The sequence below is a fragment of the Mchenga conophoros genome, linkage group LG18 (assembly GCF_057382185.1).
Source record: "Mchenga conophoros isolate Kocher_MC1m ecotype Shallow Benthic linkage group LG18, M_conophoros_male_GT1.1, whole genome shotgun sequence".
Classification (NCBI taxonomy): Eukaryota; Metazoa; Chordata; class Actinopteri; order Cichliformes; family Cichlidae; genus Mchenga; species Mchenga conophoros.
This window is the reverse complement of record NC_140543.1, coordinates 6,830,240-6,847,094: the sequence shown is the minus strand read 5'-3', so window position 1 is coordinate 6,847,094 and position 16,855 is coordinate 6,830,240. Positions and strand designations below refer to the sequence as shown.

General features: G+C 39.0%; 1 protein-coding gene across 2 annotated transcripts in view; it reads left to right on the top strand.

Annotated features, from left to right (window-relative positions):
• Nucleotides 1-7,535: 7,535 nt before the first annotated feature.
• LOC146553111 (vasoactive intestinal polypeptide receptor 2-like) overlaps nt 7,536-16,855 on the top strand; it is a 76,154-nt gene continuing 66,834 nt past the window's right edge. For both annotated transcript variants that reach the window (XR_014889504.1, XM_085254541.1), the window contains exon 1: nt 7,536-7,786. Coding sequence is in view for 1 of the 2 variants with exons in the window: in XM_085254541.1 (XP_085110667.1) it covers nt 7,736-7,786 (51 nt within the window). In the remaining variant the exon portion in view is untranslated. The remainder of the gene's footprint in view (nt 7,787-16,855) is intronic.

Sequence of the window (16,855 nt, the reverse complement as noted above, 5' to 3'; positions counted from 1 at the left end):
CCCTCTAGGCCGCCGCCGCTTCCCTTTGTTCTCCCTCGAGATCTCACTCGGCCAGCTCGGATCCGGAGTTAAAAACTTCGAATTGTGAGTACATTGTATACCAATAGAAACAAGAGTGTCACTGTCATACCTAATGTACCCAATGGTGATGATTTTGCCGATTTAGAAACGCTGAAAACTAACTTAAAAAACAAAGACAAAGAAAAAGTGGTCGGAGCAGTCGTGACGGCAGCCGACCTCACCGGCGCCATCTTTAATATCTTTAATGTTTATATGTATATATGTGTATATATATATTTAAATATATATATATGTGTGTGTATGTATATACAGAACAGAGGCTGTTTCAGCCACGTCAGCTCGGCTTAGCCGGCTCCTTTTCTGCTGCTCCAGCTCAGCTCAGCTCAGCTCAGCTCTCCTTGACCGATCCCAGAGGACCACTGAAACAGGGAAAGCATGATTACACAACTGACAGCAGCTGCCATGCCAGTCTATAAAATCATCTGCTTGTATGTAATAAATGATGATAATGATTGTGATTGTTATTATTATTGTTATTATTATTATCTCACATTTTTTATTTTGCTCTGGATCCACTTTCTGGTAAGAACTACAGTTGTTAATGTTATTTGTTGTTAATGTTTATTTTCTGACTCGTGTCCTCTGGCATGAGTGTCAAGAGGATGTTAATTATTATTAAAGCCATCTGCTACACAAAACCGATGAAGCCAAAATTACTTCTTGGAAACAGCAAAATTGGTTGCTGTCGTTTTAACCTATGGGGGTCATTACACTATCTGGGACGGTCATTTGTTCCTGGCTGTTACAAAATGAGGAAAACACATCCATCCCAATTACAGTATACAGTGAAGAACACTCAATATTTGAAGTTAAAGTTTAACCATATTAATAAAGTTTCAAAAATTATTTTTCTCCCAGAGTTTATTAGTTTTCAGTTTTTCTGCTGAATGTCAAACTCTGTATTTAGAGTACTTATTTTTTATTTCAGTGATTATCATATCACTGAGCATATGTATTAGCCATACCTATGTAGAGAATGTGACCACTCCAATCATTAGTAGCATAGAAAATATGGCAACAAGCAACCTACAACTGGAAAGACATTTTATTGCAGCAGATATAGAAATTAACCTTAGACATGCAGAAAATTGACATTTCTTTTATATTTGAGGTAATAAAAAAACACATGCAGCTGATCCAGGGTGATCCATGTTAATAAATTATTTAGTTTCCTCTTGCTGAAATACACTGCGACATTTGTTCTCGCCCAAATTGCCATTTTGCTATTATGATTAATTTCTCAAACCCTCTGGTGGTGGGGTATAAATCCATGTACCTTCATGGGAGGGTCAGAGGCACCAAACTAATTTCACTTAAAAGGTCAGAGCTGTAGTAATCTGAGTCAGGCGGTGTATATGACGTTAGCTACGGTCTCGACCCACTTCTAACACTGGAAAAACAAACGCTGCAATTATAAAGGAGCTGTTTACAGAACATGAATGAAAAGTATCATCCTCTTATACTCAGAAACATCCACATTTCCATGGTGGAAACCAACATAACAAGCGACCAGTAGGGACGGGTTGGTGCTCCCCGTTCACATTGCCATTTTGACTGTGGTTCTTTTTGTGCCATGGCTTTCAAGCAATTTGTCTCTCGCTCATGCTTCGCGTGTGCCTGTTTTCTGTATTATGGCTCAGCTTGCTGCCTGTGAACTTCTTTTCTACCAAAACCATCCTTTGTTGTGCATTTGGGTCTGACAAGGGGGAGCAAGAGCAGACACTGAAATGGGCAGTATGAGATGCACTGGGGGAGACGTGCTGATACCACTCTGAGCAGATTGCTCATAGTCATTTTCTATCTTTCTCAGCTGACAAAAAAGGGGGATGACATTTTTAATATTTTGCAGAAAAGGCTAAATGTAAACACAAGATCCATCCATCTATCCATCCATCCAGTAGAAGTAAAAGTAGGATGAGAGCATTACAAGTTGTTATGAGGAAGATGAATGGATGTAATGAGACTTTGCAGTTTGGTAGGATCACACTATCCTCTTCACATATGAACAAGCAGGCCCCAGTTTGACCCATTGTTCTGCTTAGCCTGTTGTGTGTCACACAACATCTTTCTATAGCTCTGATTGTATTCACAGCACAAAAATGTGATGGGGATGAAAAGATGCCTGATTGCAAGTGTCACTGTTGTAATGGTAGTGAGAGAAGTGGGGGACCTGTGAATTGCACTTCACAGTGGGCACTGAGGGCCAATTAATTACAAATATAAACAAAAAACTCCAAACGGTTTCAGTGTTCACAGTTCACTTCAAGTCTTTATTTAAAGACAAGCGAACGCTGAATGTTACATAATTTGTGAATAAGGAAGGTTGAAGGGTCGCAACCTCTTTGTTAGGAGGTCATTGATTGATATACAAAGTACTCGCCACTGAATATTGCGTCTTCTATCAAGAGTCAGTGTTGTTCTTTTTCTGTGTTTTTCTGAACCAAAACTTTTCTTTGTTTCTAATAAACAAAGAAAAAAAAAGAGGGAATGAACAGATGTTCCTGAGGTCAGGGGGTCAGGAATTTTTCTCACCCCACATGCCACTGCCATTCTTGTTCACAGCCTTGTTACTTCCTGGATCGATCACTGCAACTCTCTTCTTTTTGGTCTTACTCTAAACTCCATCCACAAGCTCCAACGTGTCCAGAACACTGCTGCTCGTATTATGACCAGGACCCCTTCTATCATCACATCCCTCCTGTCCTGCAGCAGCTTCATTGGCTCCCGGTCAAATATTGCATCAATTTCAAAATACTCTTGTACACATTTAAGGCTATTCATCATCTCTCCCCTCCATATCTCTCTGATCTGGTTCAGATCACCGCTTCATCTCCGTGTCTCAGATCTTCTTCTCTTTCTCTCTCTGTCCCCTCTCCCCATTTTGCCACTATGGGGTGCAGGGCATTCAGCTGCTCTGCTCCTTGACTCTGGAATTCCCTACCTCCTGATTTAAGAAATATCTCTTCCTTCTCTCTCTTTAAGTCCCAACTCAAAAATCACTGGTTCAAAATAACTCATCCCACATAACCTCTCCACTCTTGTTTTAAATTAGTTTTATGTCTTACGCTTTTATGATTGTGAAAACTGCTTGCTTTTATGTGCTTTTATTATTCTGCTGTGTACAGTGTCCTTGAGTGTTTTGAAAGGCACTTTCAAATAAAATGTATTGTTATTATTACTATTACTATTATTGTCGTTGTTGTTGTTATTATTATTACCTCTTAGTTTTTTTTCTTGTGCACTTTGAAGGCAGCCAGATTTAGACTAAAGCTCTTTTTTCCCCACTTGGTAACAGCAGAAAGAACAAACACAGTATTCTTATTTTTAAGTGGGCATTTGTGATGCTTATTGATATCATATTTATTGGAACACCACTCTTTAATGATGATAGTAATCTACACAAAGAAAGAGGTGAGGTGAGGTAATATATGGGCCAAGAATACACTGCTTTAATGCTGAAGACAGCGGTTAACAGTATTTAGTTAGTTTTGGGATGGGACAAACCATTACCAAGGTGCTGCTGCAGCACCGTAGACTTAAATAAATGATTCCAGAGGTCAGAACTAAGATGAAAATTGTAGTAGTAAAGGATACAAACTTTGTGGGAGCATCATTTGTGAGATGATGACAAAGTTGTTTAATCACTACCCAGTGCAGCTGTGAGTCTGTGTGTGAATTGAAAATGTATTATATAAAAACATCCATTCACTGCAGTGGAAACAGACGCAAATATAAGAAAAAGACATAAGAGCTGTTTGATGAACAAACTGTTCCCTGCTGTTAGAAACAGTCGATATAATAAAAGCTGTCAAATTCAAGTAATTCATTCTCACAATGTGGATTTTTTAATAGTATAATTTGGAAGAAAGGAATTTGCTAAAGAACAGACACGAATTAAAATAGTCTGCTTACTTAATTGTCCAATGTCTTTGTTGTGAATTTAAAACTTTTTATTCTGGAGTCAGTCCAAATTATTTTCAAAGCCTTCTACTAAGCAGCCAAGTCAATATTTCTAACATTGAGTCATTTGGATGGCAGAAGAATTAATGTTTGGGATTAGGTCCAGTTATCTAAAGTTGGGTGAGTGGGTGAGTTTAATCCATATCGGGAGAAATGGTGTTCCTGAAAAGGTGAATGTCAGGGAGTGATCAGGGGTTGTTGGAGTCAATAGAGATACCAGGAGAAATAGACTTACACACAGGGAACATGCGATGAGAGCAAGACTAACAACTAGCCCATTTACCACTCTGAGAGAGCTGATAGCTCCGCCCATGTGGGGCGGGGATGACGGCTGCCTTTTACCCACAGATCGAAGGTTCCTGTGACAGAGTGTGCGTGTGTTACTTTCACAAGGAAAAAAATGGTACACTACTCAAGTGTCATGTTCCGCGAGAGCATCTGGATTTTTTCAGGTGTGCGAGAGATTGCTGGTTCATCCTCCAATGTGGGGTTTTTGGCGCCTCACCTGCTCCTCACCCAGGAACAACCAGAAGGAGGATTTTTAAACCAGCACTGTCTGCTTCTCATCACCAGTTGGTCTTACTACCTCTGGTAGTAATTTGGTTTCCCAGTGTTGAGTTCCATGGTCCTCTGTCCTGTATCTAATACTGCTCTCTGTCCTCAGTTCCTACCAGATTCTCCTCCTGTCAGTGCTGGTCCGAATTGCTCCAACTACTACAGTCAGATATCAAACTAAGGACTTCCATACTGACCTCATATTCACCTGACTGCCCTTCTGTGTATTGCCACTCCTCTGAGACTGGATATCCTCCTTCACTGTGCTCACCCTACTGGACACTCTCAGAGACACCTACCCCAGGATTCACCACCTGCAGTCTGCAAGTAAGCACACCCCACGGCAGTACTCACCTCTGGTCATTCTCTCGCCTTCCTGCCCGGTAACCTCCCTCTCCTCTGTTGCAGAGCTCCCAGTTACTTTGCTCTCTGTGCACTCCCTGTGTTTTAGTGTTTCTCCGCTTTCAACCTTCCTCGGCTGTAGGTCCCCTGTTTAAGTTTCAGTTTCTAACCATGTTCTTGTTCAAATTCCCAATTATTAAATAAACCTTGTAAATAGTTCAACTCGTGTATTGAGTCTGCTTTTGGGTCCCATTCTCAAATTTCCACCAGTTCATGACATCAATAAAATAGAGTAGAATAGCCGTTTATTCCGCTCCACACCAACTGTACTAGAATAATATATATATGTATGATGTGCTGTAGTACTGGTAGCATGAAAAGGTTGCAAAGGTACGCCACCTCCTTCCATATGAAATTTTACGATGTTTTTACTAGAACAGGAGCTTGGCCGTTACAGGAGAACAGGCATCAACCCAGCAGCAGGACCAGTATCTGCTCCTTTATGACCAATAGAACAGAAGGAGCAGTACGTACAAAACACCCTCCAGTGGACTACTAACATGCACGTGTCTGACCAAGCAGTCATAAACTGACTCCATGACAGTGACACGACTGAGGACCTGACATCCTTTAGTGCTGTGGTGCGCTCACAACCCAGTGCTGTTCAGCTCTGCCATAACTTTCAGCAAGGTTCAGAGCTGGCAAACCATTCAGATGCTTGATGACCCCCCCATGTTTGATTGAGCATGAGCTTAATTACAGGCATTTTAACTTGTGACAAAATGTACTTGTGCCCCTTCGTCACAGGTTAGCGAGTTAGTGAAGAGTAGTGCTATATACAACTTTTTATGAATGTGATTAATTCTTTATGGGTTTCATGATATTCTGGTACTCACAATTTAAAAATGAAATATGGACATCATATGATTAACATAAATATGATAATAGTGCACATAACGCAGTGGCAGGAATTATTTTCTTAACACTGCAAAATAGGCTCTTATCAAACTTAGGGTCATGGGGGGAGTTGTTGCTTATTCCAGCTGTCATAGAGTTAGAGGCAGGGTACATCCTGGACAGGTCACCAGTCCATCACAGGCCTAACACAAAGGGACAGAAAACCAAGATGCATGTCCTCCTTTGGACAGAGAATGTGAAAAATAGAACGAGGAAACGGTTATGTAAGCTAATGGTCAGTGGACATTAAATCACAGTATATCAGAACAGTTAGCTGCCAGCCGGTGGCCTTGTACCCGAACTCTCTCTGCCTCCTCCTCCATGTGTTTCAGTCGACATCGCATTGATGGCAGGTGTTACGTTTTGTGGAGCTTCTGTTATGAGTTCAACTGTTTTCCTTAGAATTCTCTATTACCTGTGATTCTCTCTGTAATTGTACACTTTGGGAACGCCATGTTTATGTGTTTTATTTTCTGCACCTATATTTGAGTGTATTTCATTAAAGACAGAAAACAAACAGTAAATGGAATAAAATTTGAATACTACTTTTTAGATGTCATAAACTCACTGCCATTTCATTAGGTATACCTGTTCAGCTCCTCGTTAGCAAATATCTGATGACACAATTACACGGCAACAACTCAAGATGACCTGCTAAAGTTCAAACTGGGCATCAGAATGGTTAAAAACGGTGATTCAAGTGACTTTGGATGTGGCATAGCGACTGATACCAGTGGGGCTGATCTAAGTATTTTAAAAATCTGATTGGACTTCCTGACTTCCAGAGATCCTCAGGATTTTCTATACAGGCGCTGTGGAGAGCATCCTCACAGAGAACATCACCATCACATCCTGGTTTGGGAACAGCTGTGCTAAGGACCAAAAAGCTCCTCAGAAAGTGATCTGTACAGCAGAACGCTGCTGCAGGATTGCTCTCCCCCCACTTCAGGACACCTACACCAGGAGATGCCAGAGAGCACCCATCCCATCCTGTCAACCAACTGTTCCAACTTCCTCAATCCGGTATAAGGTTCCGCATCCGATTAATGTTGGCGTGTTAGACTGAAGGCTGAAGTTTACTTTGTTAGTTATAAATATGTGACAGTGCATTTGAGCTCCTATTACAGAGTAGCGAGTAGTGTAACAAATTACTTACTTAACTTTTATGTAACTTTTTGGAGTAACAACCCCAATGCTGATGATTGGGTACGCATCTTCTGATGGCTGCCTGCAATTGCATGCGGCATCATGTCACAAAGGTGGAACCACCTCAAACTGATTTCTTGAACATGACTCAAATGGCCTCCACAGTCACCAGATCTCAATCCAATTTAGGAACTTTGGGATGTGGAGGAACAGGAGATTCTCATCACTGGTGTGATATGATCTCATCAATATAGACCAAGAAGAATTAAAGCAAAAGGGGGTATAGCACAGTAATGTGTAAATAATGAAGTGGCATTTAAGTGTATGTGACATTTTTTTGATTATGAGAAAAGCTTTTGCCGTGAGAATCAGATATTGTGACACTATTGTCTTTTATTTTGAAAGCCCGTACCGGAAATGTGATTCCATGCGATTGTGAACTTGACAGTAGAAGTCAGCTGCGGGTAAATGATCTGTCCGCACATTCAGCTCAGTGGAAGCGAGCAGCGTGGTTAGAGGACACTGCAGACTGGGCTCTTTTTCTCTCGATATCGTTCATGGAATAAAAAAAATGTTTAAAGTTTTTTTTGTTTTTTTACCCGGATCAAAACTCTTAACAGGAGTTTAAATGAAGTGTTTTTACCCAAATTCCTCCTGTTAGGACAGCTCACTGGCTTCCAGCTGAGGAGTAAACATGAAAAGTTTGCTCTTTGTCACCTTGTGTCTGTCAACCTGTCCGCTCACGGTGAGTCTTTTTTTCTGTAGTGCTTCTAAATGATTCAGAAAACCGTTCACATACTGAAGACTTCCGCGATATAAGAAATTACACTGAGTATTCCCACATTAACAGCTGATGCTTATATTTTATTATTGCACTCTTTGATGCTGATTAGCCTTCTGGTGGAGGAAAAGTTTGCGGTCACATTTCGCTGATAACATTGTTGTTATTAGATGTTCTTAAAGTTGTATGACAGGTTATCCTTCGTGGTATTTTGTTGCCTTTTGCTGAGCGTGATGATTCGTGATTGTAAAGTTACGGTGTCAGCTTCATTCATTGTATGGTCTGTTCAATGTCACGAAGAGGTGTGAGAACGGTCACCAGCGCTCTAAGAGCTGAAGAATTATTTTCAGTTGAAATTATCTTTTGACTTGTTCACTGATGGGTAATTACGTTTCCTTCAATGAATTTATATTTTCACAAGTTTTAGACAAAACAATTTCTTTGAAATAAGGTGGTTTCAGCTCAAATGAAGAATAATGTGACATTAAATCGATTTTATGCTCAGTAAGGTCATTGTGTTTAACCCGAGGTAATAAAATCTGCTTCTTAAAGCTCAAACGATGATAAATGAATTGGCTAATGAACTGAGTTGGTATATTTTCATAGATTAACCATTAAATAACATTTCTGATGATGATAGCAGGTAATGTGAGTATTTGCTGGGTTAGTGACAGATTTCATGAAGTCATTTTTTTTAAATGGAAGTGTGCTGGGTTTTTCTAATTAGTTAATTGGCAAAAATCTGATCAGGAATCTGGGGAATTATTAATAATATTAATATTTGCAGACTTCTTCCTAGCAAAAATGATTAATTGTGCTTTTATGGGCATTTAATAATTAGAATAATCATTAATTGTAGCTTTAAACCTCATATCTGCTGAAGCTGTTTTGTAGAGTTTCATTAATGAAGATAATTTGTAGACATAATCTCTCACTTCATGTTGTTCTTTCTGAGGAATCCTCCAGATATTAACCCACTTTTTTTGCCTCTCATACATTATCTGCCCTTCTGTGTGGATCCACCCCGCAGGATAAACAGTGGAAGTGCACTCTCGCTCTTTTCCCAGCAGCCCCCTCCTCCTTTGACTAAAAGCAGATGGAGCTGTAAAAATGTTCACATCACACAAAACAAATGCCACAGTTTAATCATCTGACAGACAAATGCTGCCACTCCAAATACACAACAGCTCCTCTCGCTGGGTTTTAGCTTCAACCTCTGATGGCTTTTAACGTGAATTTAGTTTGTTTTATTCTTGCGTCCTCACAATAATGAGTCCAAATAGAGTCACTGGAGCTTGGTCTAAATCAGTGTAGCTTTTCTCTAAATATGCAAACCTTATATTTATACATTACTGTGGGTGACTGATGTTATACATGACAGCTGAAAATGCAGCGATGCTTTTAATGTATTTGGTGGGTTTTGAGCAAGTCTGTTGTTTTTTGCTTATAGAAACAGGATTTTTTGCATCAGTGCAATTTTGCATTTTCCTTCCCTTAAATAGACAAAAACCTCCTGCTTTAGCCATCATGAACTAGAGATCCAGGATATGTACTGCATCATAAAACATGTTGTCTGAGTTTAACTGGATCAGATTCATTTCAGTCTGATTTGGATTTGTGAAGCTGCAATTTGATTCTGAATAAATTGTTGACATAAAGCTGATTCTTGAGTCATAAATGGAGGGATGCACAACTTTCATGGTCTTACTTTAGTGTGCCAAACGAGTATCAGATGAAATATACTTAAACAAACCAGTAAATTGTGCTCATTCTTTCAGGGCTTTTGAGAAAACATTTTCATTTTTCATTCCACTTATTTACAGTTTGAACATTATGTTCACACTAAGAATACTCTCTGTTTTCACCCAATGTCTCCAGCTGTGGAGAATGACCTTGATGTTGCCAGGATAACTGTCCACAACTCTGCATGTGGTGCAGGTTGTTTTGGTAGCATTCAGGAAATAAGGCTAATCTCACAAAAACAAGAGGTGATATAAAGTCAATTTAATCCACTTAGATTAAAAAAGTGAGCTATAAAGATTTTTTTGAAATGATTCATAATTTATTAATTAAAGTTTTTTCCCCCCTTATCCATATGTTCTGGATGTGCCCTAGCCTTGAAGGATTCTGGACAGACATATTTCAAACCTTATCCCTAATTCTTGGATACCATATGGATCCTAATCCATTAGTTGTGCTTTTTGGCACCAGTGGGGAGGCTGATGCAAGGTTGACCTCGTCACAGTGTGGCACACTCTCTTTTGCCTCTCTTCTGGCTAGATGTGCGATCCTACTAAGATGGATGGGTGCTCCTTTGCCCACCCATGCTCAATGGCTGAGGGACCTTATGTACTATCTGAGCCTTGAAAAGATCTGTTATGCGATTAGTAATACCAGTGATAAGTTTTTTTGTGGGGACAATTCCTGAAGAACTTGTGAACCGACCTCCAGCATTTCTCAGTAAATCACCCCCAATACTGATAATGTAGATTTTCTTTCCTTTTTTCTCTCTCTTTTTTTTATATTTATTTGTGTGTTTGTTTTATTTTGTTCTGTTTTGTCCTGTTGTATTTGTGGCGGTGTTTCTTGTTTTGGTTTTTGTTTTCTCAACCTGGCTTCAGGGATGGGGCTACTGTGTGGTATGGGTAGGGGGTAAACTGATAAAAGCAATTAAAAGATATGTGAATGCGTCATTAATCTGTATTCTATTATGTCAGCTCAAACAATCATTGAAATCTACTTGCTTGTCGTGTAATAATTCTGTTTGTATCTCTTTTTCTTTGTTGCTTCAATCTAATAAAAATATCTCTGAGAAAATAAAAAGATTTAATTATCAGTTAAAATCAATCAGTCTGGTATCACCTAATGCCAAAGTTTTTCTAGTTCCACTTCTAAAAGTGATGGTTATCTTCTTTCATATACAGTAAACTAAAGTGGATTGAAAATTATAATTGGATTAATGATTAATCAGTATATGAGCCACTAATGGAATATTCCTGGTTGTAGCTCTAATAAGAGTTTATATGTAACTGAAGCTACAGATATCAACCTCACGAATGCTTTTCTCCTTCTGAGTAAAAATCAGTTCCTTTGAAGTAAATATGTTGGTTGTATGGATGTTAGGTTTGTACAGAATATACTGTGAGCAGATAAACACGGACATCAGCAGTGGGAAAAGAAAGTAAAAACAAGAAGCTGACATCGACTTAGAATCAATACACCAACGTGACAGATGGAAAATTCAAGAGAATAATAAAGAGTTGATGAGGTAGTATTTCCTACATTTCCTCATACTGTGCGTGTCTCTCAGTAGCCTCAATGCACGAGAGAACAGCAGGGACTCAGGTGTGAAGGCCACAGTGGTATATTAAGCTCATCTGTCTGGACTGCAACATGACTGGATCCAACCAGGGATATTTACCCTGGGGTGCAAAAAGTCGTGCTATAGTCTGATGAGAGTTCATCCTCGTAGCAGAGGAGGACTCATTTAGAAAACTTTTGCACTGCAGGTTTTCAAACTTCATCTCATTTCTGTTGACATTCTTTTATATTATTAGGAAAAAAACACAAACACAAAACATCAGGGAATTTTTTTAATGCTGGGTGAGCAAGTAATGTTTGGATATATCCAGCTCTAATACGCCCATACTTTGCAGAGAAAAGCCGTAGAAGACTAGATCAAAGCCCACACTGTTTGAGTGACAGATGGTGTTTGGCAAGCGTGGAGCAGAAACATAATGAAGCTTGTAAAGATGGAAGCTGAAGATGAAAATTAAAAAAAAAAATATCACAAGCTTCTTTCTTTGGGATAATTTCTCAGAGCTAATTAAGAAACTAAGGAACGTGGGGAATAAAGTATCAGAACTGAAATCCCTCGCTGGTGTTTTATGTGAAGCTGATTTTCCCTCAATCAGCTTTCACAGAATCTTTTGACCGAATAATGCAGTTTTTTCCAAGCCGCCGGCGTGTCTCACAAGATGTCCTTTGGTCGTGGCACATGACACACTGGGTTAGCGCTGTAAGACGTGCCTGTCACTCCCAAGTCTGTCAGTTTTCTGTGTGCAGGGATGCTATTATTGAAGTGTTTTAATCCAGTCCACAATCTTTTATCAATCTAACCCAAATGAAGTAGCTTTTAGTCAAAAAACCTAATAAAGCGCATTTCAGCACCTAAACATCAAGGAGCACCTTTCATTACCTAAACATAAGCAGTGAGCGAAGGTAAAAAGTGAGTGAAAATGAAATGAATAATGAGAGAGGAAAACATAAACAAAACAAGATGCAAAACTGATAAACCTGCATGTTATGCCATTGCAGCGTCCCAAAGCAGACTTTGTAGGTCTCCAAAAAAATGCAGTGGTTATCTCTGCGTGACAGATAAGCTGTGGCCAGTACGGTACGTTAATTCAAAATCTTTTTTTGTGACTTTTGGGAAAACAGAATTGTGTTTGGACTGTGTGTTTGGATTTTTTTCCTTTTTGATAATGGCAAACTAATAAAGCTGTATGATGAAAACAGTCTGCTGTTTATGTCTTATAGCTTGCTGAAAGGTCGGACTTCCAGCTGCGGGCTTATTCACGTACTTCTAAGTGGATGTTTCTCAGAGTTGTAGCAACAGAACATGAGAGAATTGGTCCGGCTTCCAAGAAGCAAGATTACATGGCACATAGTGCTGTCTGGAGGGGAAGGGAAAGATTAAATGTTTCTTCAGCCAGTATTGAAAGTGTCCCAGGCTGAGCAGTGATGGAAAGGGCTAACACATGATCTGGAGGCAGCAGACACCTGTTGTGCTGCTTTGTCCAGGTCATGCTGTGGGGCTCTATACATCATCAAATCACTTGTATTCCAACAATGAACAATAATTTCTAGCATTGTAATAAGAGAGATAATCGGTTGTGCATTATATGGCAAGGATTTCTCTGAGTCCTTGATGGAGTAACCCTGTAATACTGTTCCACATGCCGTCACTCCTGAGCCATTTCAAGTACAAGAACTCCCGTTCCTTAAAGTCTGGCTTCAAAGGGCCGCTCACAAGATCGTCCAGAATGAGGACGACCGTATGGAGCTGACAATTTGTCCTTAAGTAAATATGTAGTTCAAGTCAAAGGCGATCGTGTCGCGTGACTGTTCGATGCCACTCGCATTGCTCGGCACTGATTCCTGTGTCCACCACCTCGCTCAGCAGTGAACATGCACACGAGTTCTGGACGGATTTATACTCTCAACCTAGAGAGCTCAAATACACCTTTGAAAAACTGCAGAAGCTGTTCACGGAGATCGAACCAAAGAAAATGACACAAACCCAGGATCAGCCAAAGAGACATCTTTTTTTTGTCTTTTATAGCTTATTTGTATTATATTCCTTTAATTTAGGTAGCCATGTTTGCGTAGTGTTAGAAATGTTAATGTTAATAGCTGTTACATTACCAGTCTAATGTTTAAATGTGAGAAGTTCAAAAATATGCTGAATTGAATTGTTTAGAAAGAGGGGTTTGGTGGGGGTTGGGAAGGGAAAGCTTTTTGCTTCATTTTGTCTGGTGTGTTTTTTTTCTTTAACTTATCAATTGTTATACTTTTAACTGTTGTAAATAGCAGAGTTCAGTGCTTTATGTTGTAAAAATGCACCATATTACATTTGGTTCTTCAAAGGAGAATTTTTCTTTGCATCTCGCAAATTCATTGTGACAAAATCTGGTTTCACCTTAAAGAAATTGGCTTTCTTTGTAAAACTATAGCTTTTGTTTGTGGTGAATTTTTTAAGGAATAAAATAGATTTTTGTGAAGATTTGTTGAGCAACATTTTATATCAGAACACGTCTAAAGGACAAATGTATTTGTAACTCATTCAATTTACCAAAGTGAATTTTTTTTTTAAATTATCTTTTTGTTTTTTCAATGTACATTAATAATTCTGAATAAAATAAATATTTTTTGACTTATTTTAAATAGAAATTTAGAGTTTCAATCAAATCAGAATTTTAGTCTGAGTAAAACTAATACATTTATCAAATTAGAGTAATTTTTCTAAGTTGGTTCAAAGTAACATTATTTTCATTGTGGTATAAATCCCAAACCAAACAAAAAGCAGAGATTAATAGACTCCTTACATTATATGTTTAAATCAACTTCCAACAAAAAGAAAAGAGAGACACAGACTGCAATTTATTTAAATAAAGATTATTAGTACAGTTTCATATTTTCTGGACATATCAGAAATACTATTTCTGCAAGTGTTAAAATATTTTTCTTTTCCCTTGTTCTTTATTGGGGGCTGCAAATATTCATTTTAGCTGTTCAGCTCCAGATTGGTGGGGAACCTCACGACACCCTGTGAGTGATTTACTGCCAGCTTCAGTACAAAGGAACTAAAAGCAAGTGAACAGGCTTTGTAGATCAGCTCAGCCTGTACTTAAGAGTCAGATATTGCTCAGACCTCATACCGCACTTTATCGCACCTAATGTGTTCATTTGAAAGATCGACTGTCAGAGTTATACTGAGTAATTAATAATAAGCATTTCTAGTCAAGACTCAATTCGCAGGTCATAATTTGAATTTTAACATTAACAGTTTTAACAGTTCATTATTTTACAGACTGACATTTGACAGTTAAAAATAATTTCATTTTATTTGGACCTGACACATTTCCTACTAATGTGACTTTTGTGACTCTACGGGAAATTTGCACTCGCTACTAACACAGAGATCAGAGGAACAACAAATCCCAGTAACAGCCTGTATCTGTATCATGATCCTGCATTTAGTCACTAGCATATACAATACTGTATATACTTATATATACAGTATTGTATATATGATGCTATACTTATATTTTGCTAATTCCCCAGAAAACACAAAGCACTAGTACTGTGAACAGCATGGTTTAGACAAGGCAGCAAAAAAGGCGACTGCAACTCTGGGGAGAATAATCCACGCCTGAAAGTGTTCCACTGTGCGTTTTTCTATCCAGGTATGCTTTTACTGTATTATCAGTGTGTTTGGGATCATGCTGAAAAATGAAGGCTTTCCTGATGGTATTGTATGCTGAATCAAAATCTGACTGTGTCCATAATTCCATTGATTTTGACAAGATCATTGTTAAACACTTCCTGACTATTGTTGCTGACCACGTGCATCCATTTATGACGAGAGTGTACTCATTTTCAGACAGCTGCTAATGCACTGTATCAAACAGGTTTTATGAACATGGTTATGAGTTCATTGTCCTTAACAATCACAGGATCTCACTCTAACAGAGCCCCTGTGGGAGGTGGTGGAACTGGAAATAAGCAGCATGCACATTGACAATAGCATGTGATGCTATTGTCAATGTGAACCAAAATCTTTCAGGATACTTTTCAACACCTTGTTGAATCTATGCCATAAAGAGTTAAGGGAGTTGCAAAGCTGTGCATAGATAAGGAGAGGTTGAGTGAGACATTCAGCTGGATCAATCAGACTGTTCTCTTCTAGTCAATTTTAGGGAAACTCCAAGACCAAAATAAAACATTTTGTCCTTCGACACAGCTGGGATTACTCTCATCTACATATACATGAGATCAAAAGATCCCACTCTTTGCAGCAAAAGTTTTCCCCCCTCACTTGGCAGTATCCTGAGGTACACTGTGTTTCAAGACTTACTGCCCTTCTACCTCTGTCCTCTGTGTCTAACCATCCTTTACAGTTTTCTCTTTAGTTTCATTAACTACAGTTGACCTTCAAATGCAAATTATTTGAGATAACTCTTTCTACAGGCTAATCATCATAGACAGGCTAATACACGTGAACAAATGTAAATGTATGAGTATTTATGCTTCATGCAAATGGAAGAAATTCAAGAGTCCCATTTCCTGGTACTCTTGGGTCACTTGTTTAGTCTGCACCATGGCTTGAATTACAGCATTTTAACCTGCCAAAATTAATAAAACCAAGCAGACAAATAAACTTCTGGCATGTGAGCGCAGAAACTGATACATCATAAAATATGTTTTATTTTGTACTTCAAATGTATAAACGAACCGCACTACAGATGTGAATGTGATCCAAAAGAATCCAGTAGGCTCACGCTGTTTTTTTTTGAGCATTGACCTCAAAAGCACGCTCATGTTCTTCACAAAGTGTGTGTTATTTATTGTGAATGGCAAATGACAGTCCTAAGCACCTGCTGTATGTGATCACCTATGCAGTGAGCTGGCAGGGCTGATCGAGGACATAGGGCGAATAAGAGCCCACCTCCAGGGGGATCAGCAAGTTTCAGCATCCACAAAACCCACACCCCACCCACAATGCTGTGCTCTCAGTGCTGTCATAAAATAATTGATCCAATTAGATCTTTAATATCCATGAATTCAAGCATCTCTTTTCAACAACCAGCAATGAAAGCATCAGTAAAGAAGGTGTATATACAAGCCCGACTCCCACTGTAGCAGTAAGAAAACCTACACACTCCTCTGAAAAAGTACAAACACAACAAAAACAAAAAATAATAATAAAAAAAAAGCTCTTTAAGAGGAGACAGAAAAACTGCTCTAAGCCTTTTTTTCTCCCCAAACACCCCCCACAAGATTCAAGTATGGCTTTGATGTTTCATCAGCATAACATCTCACTGAACATATCTAAAAATACAAACTGCTGCAGAATTGTGAATTCAAACTTTGTGGGTGTAACATGTTTCCAACTTGTGTTTTACAAAGCAGCCAACTTGAAAACAATTAAAATGCCATTTTTGGCACTCAACAGCCTTTAAATGACTCAACATTATCAGTACAGCACACTAAGTGATACACAGTACTGTATAAAACAGCAAAATTAAGATTAGTAGACATAAATGATAAGACTGGGTCCTTCTTCAAACCCAAGAACTTTCTGTTACTGTTAGTTTGGAGGTTGCAGTTCATCAGAGAACCCTCACTTCAACTAGTCGCAGCAGATGGCCCCACAGGTTTCTTCCTGTTAAAAGGGAGTTTGCCTACTGGGGTCAGCCGGGGAGCTGGCCCCAGGGAGGGGTCACTTGCCCCTCCCTTCCTTCCCTCCCC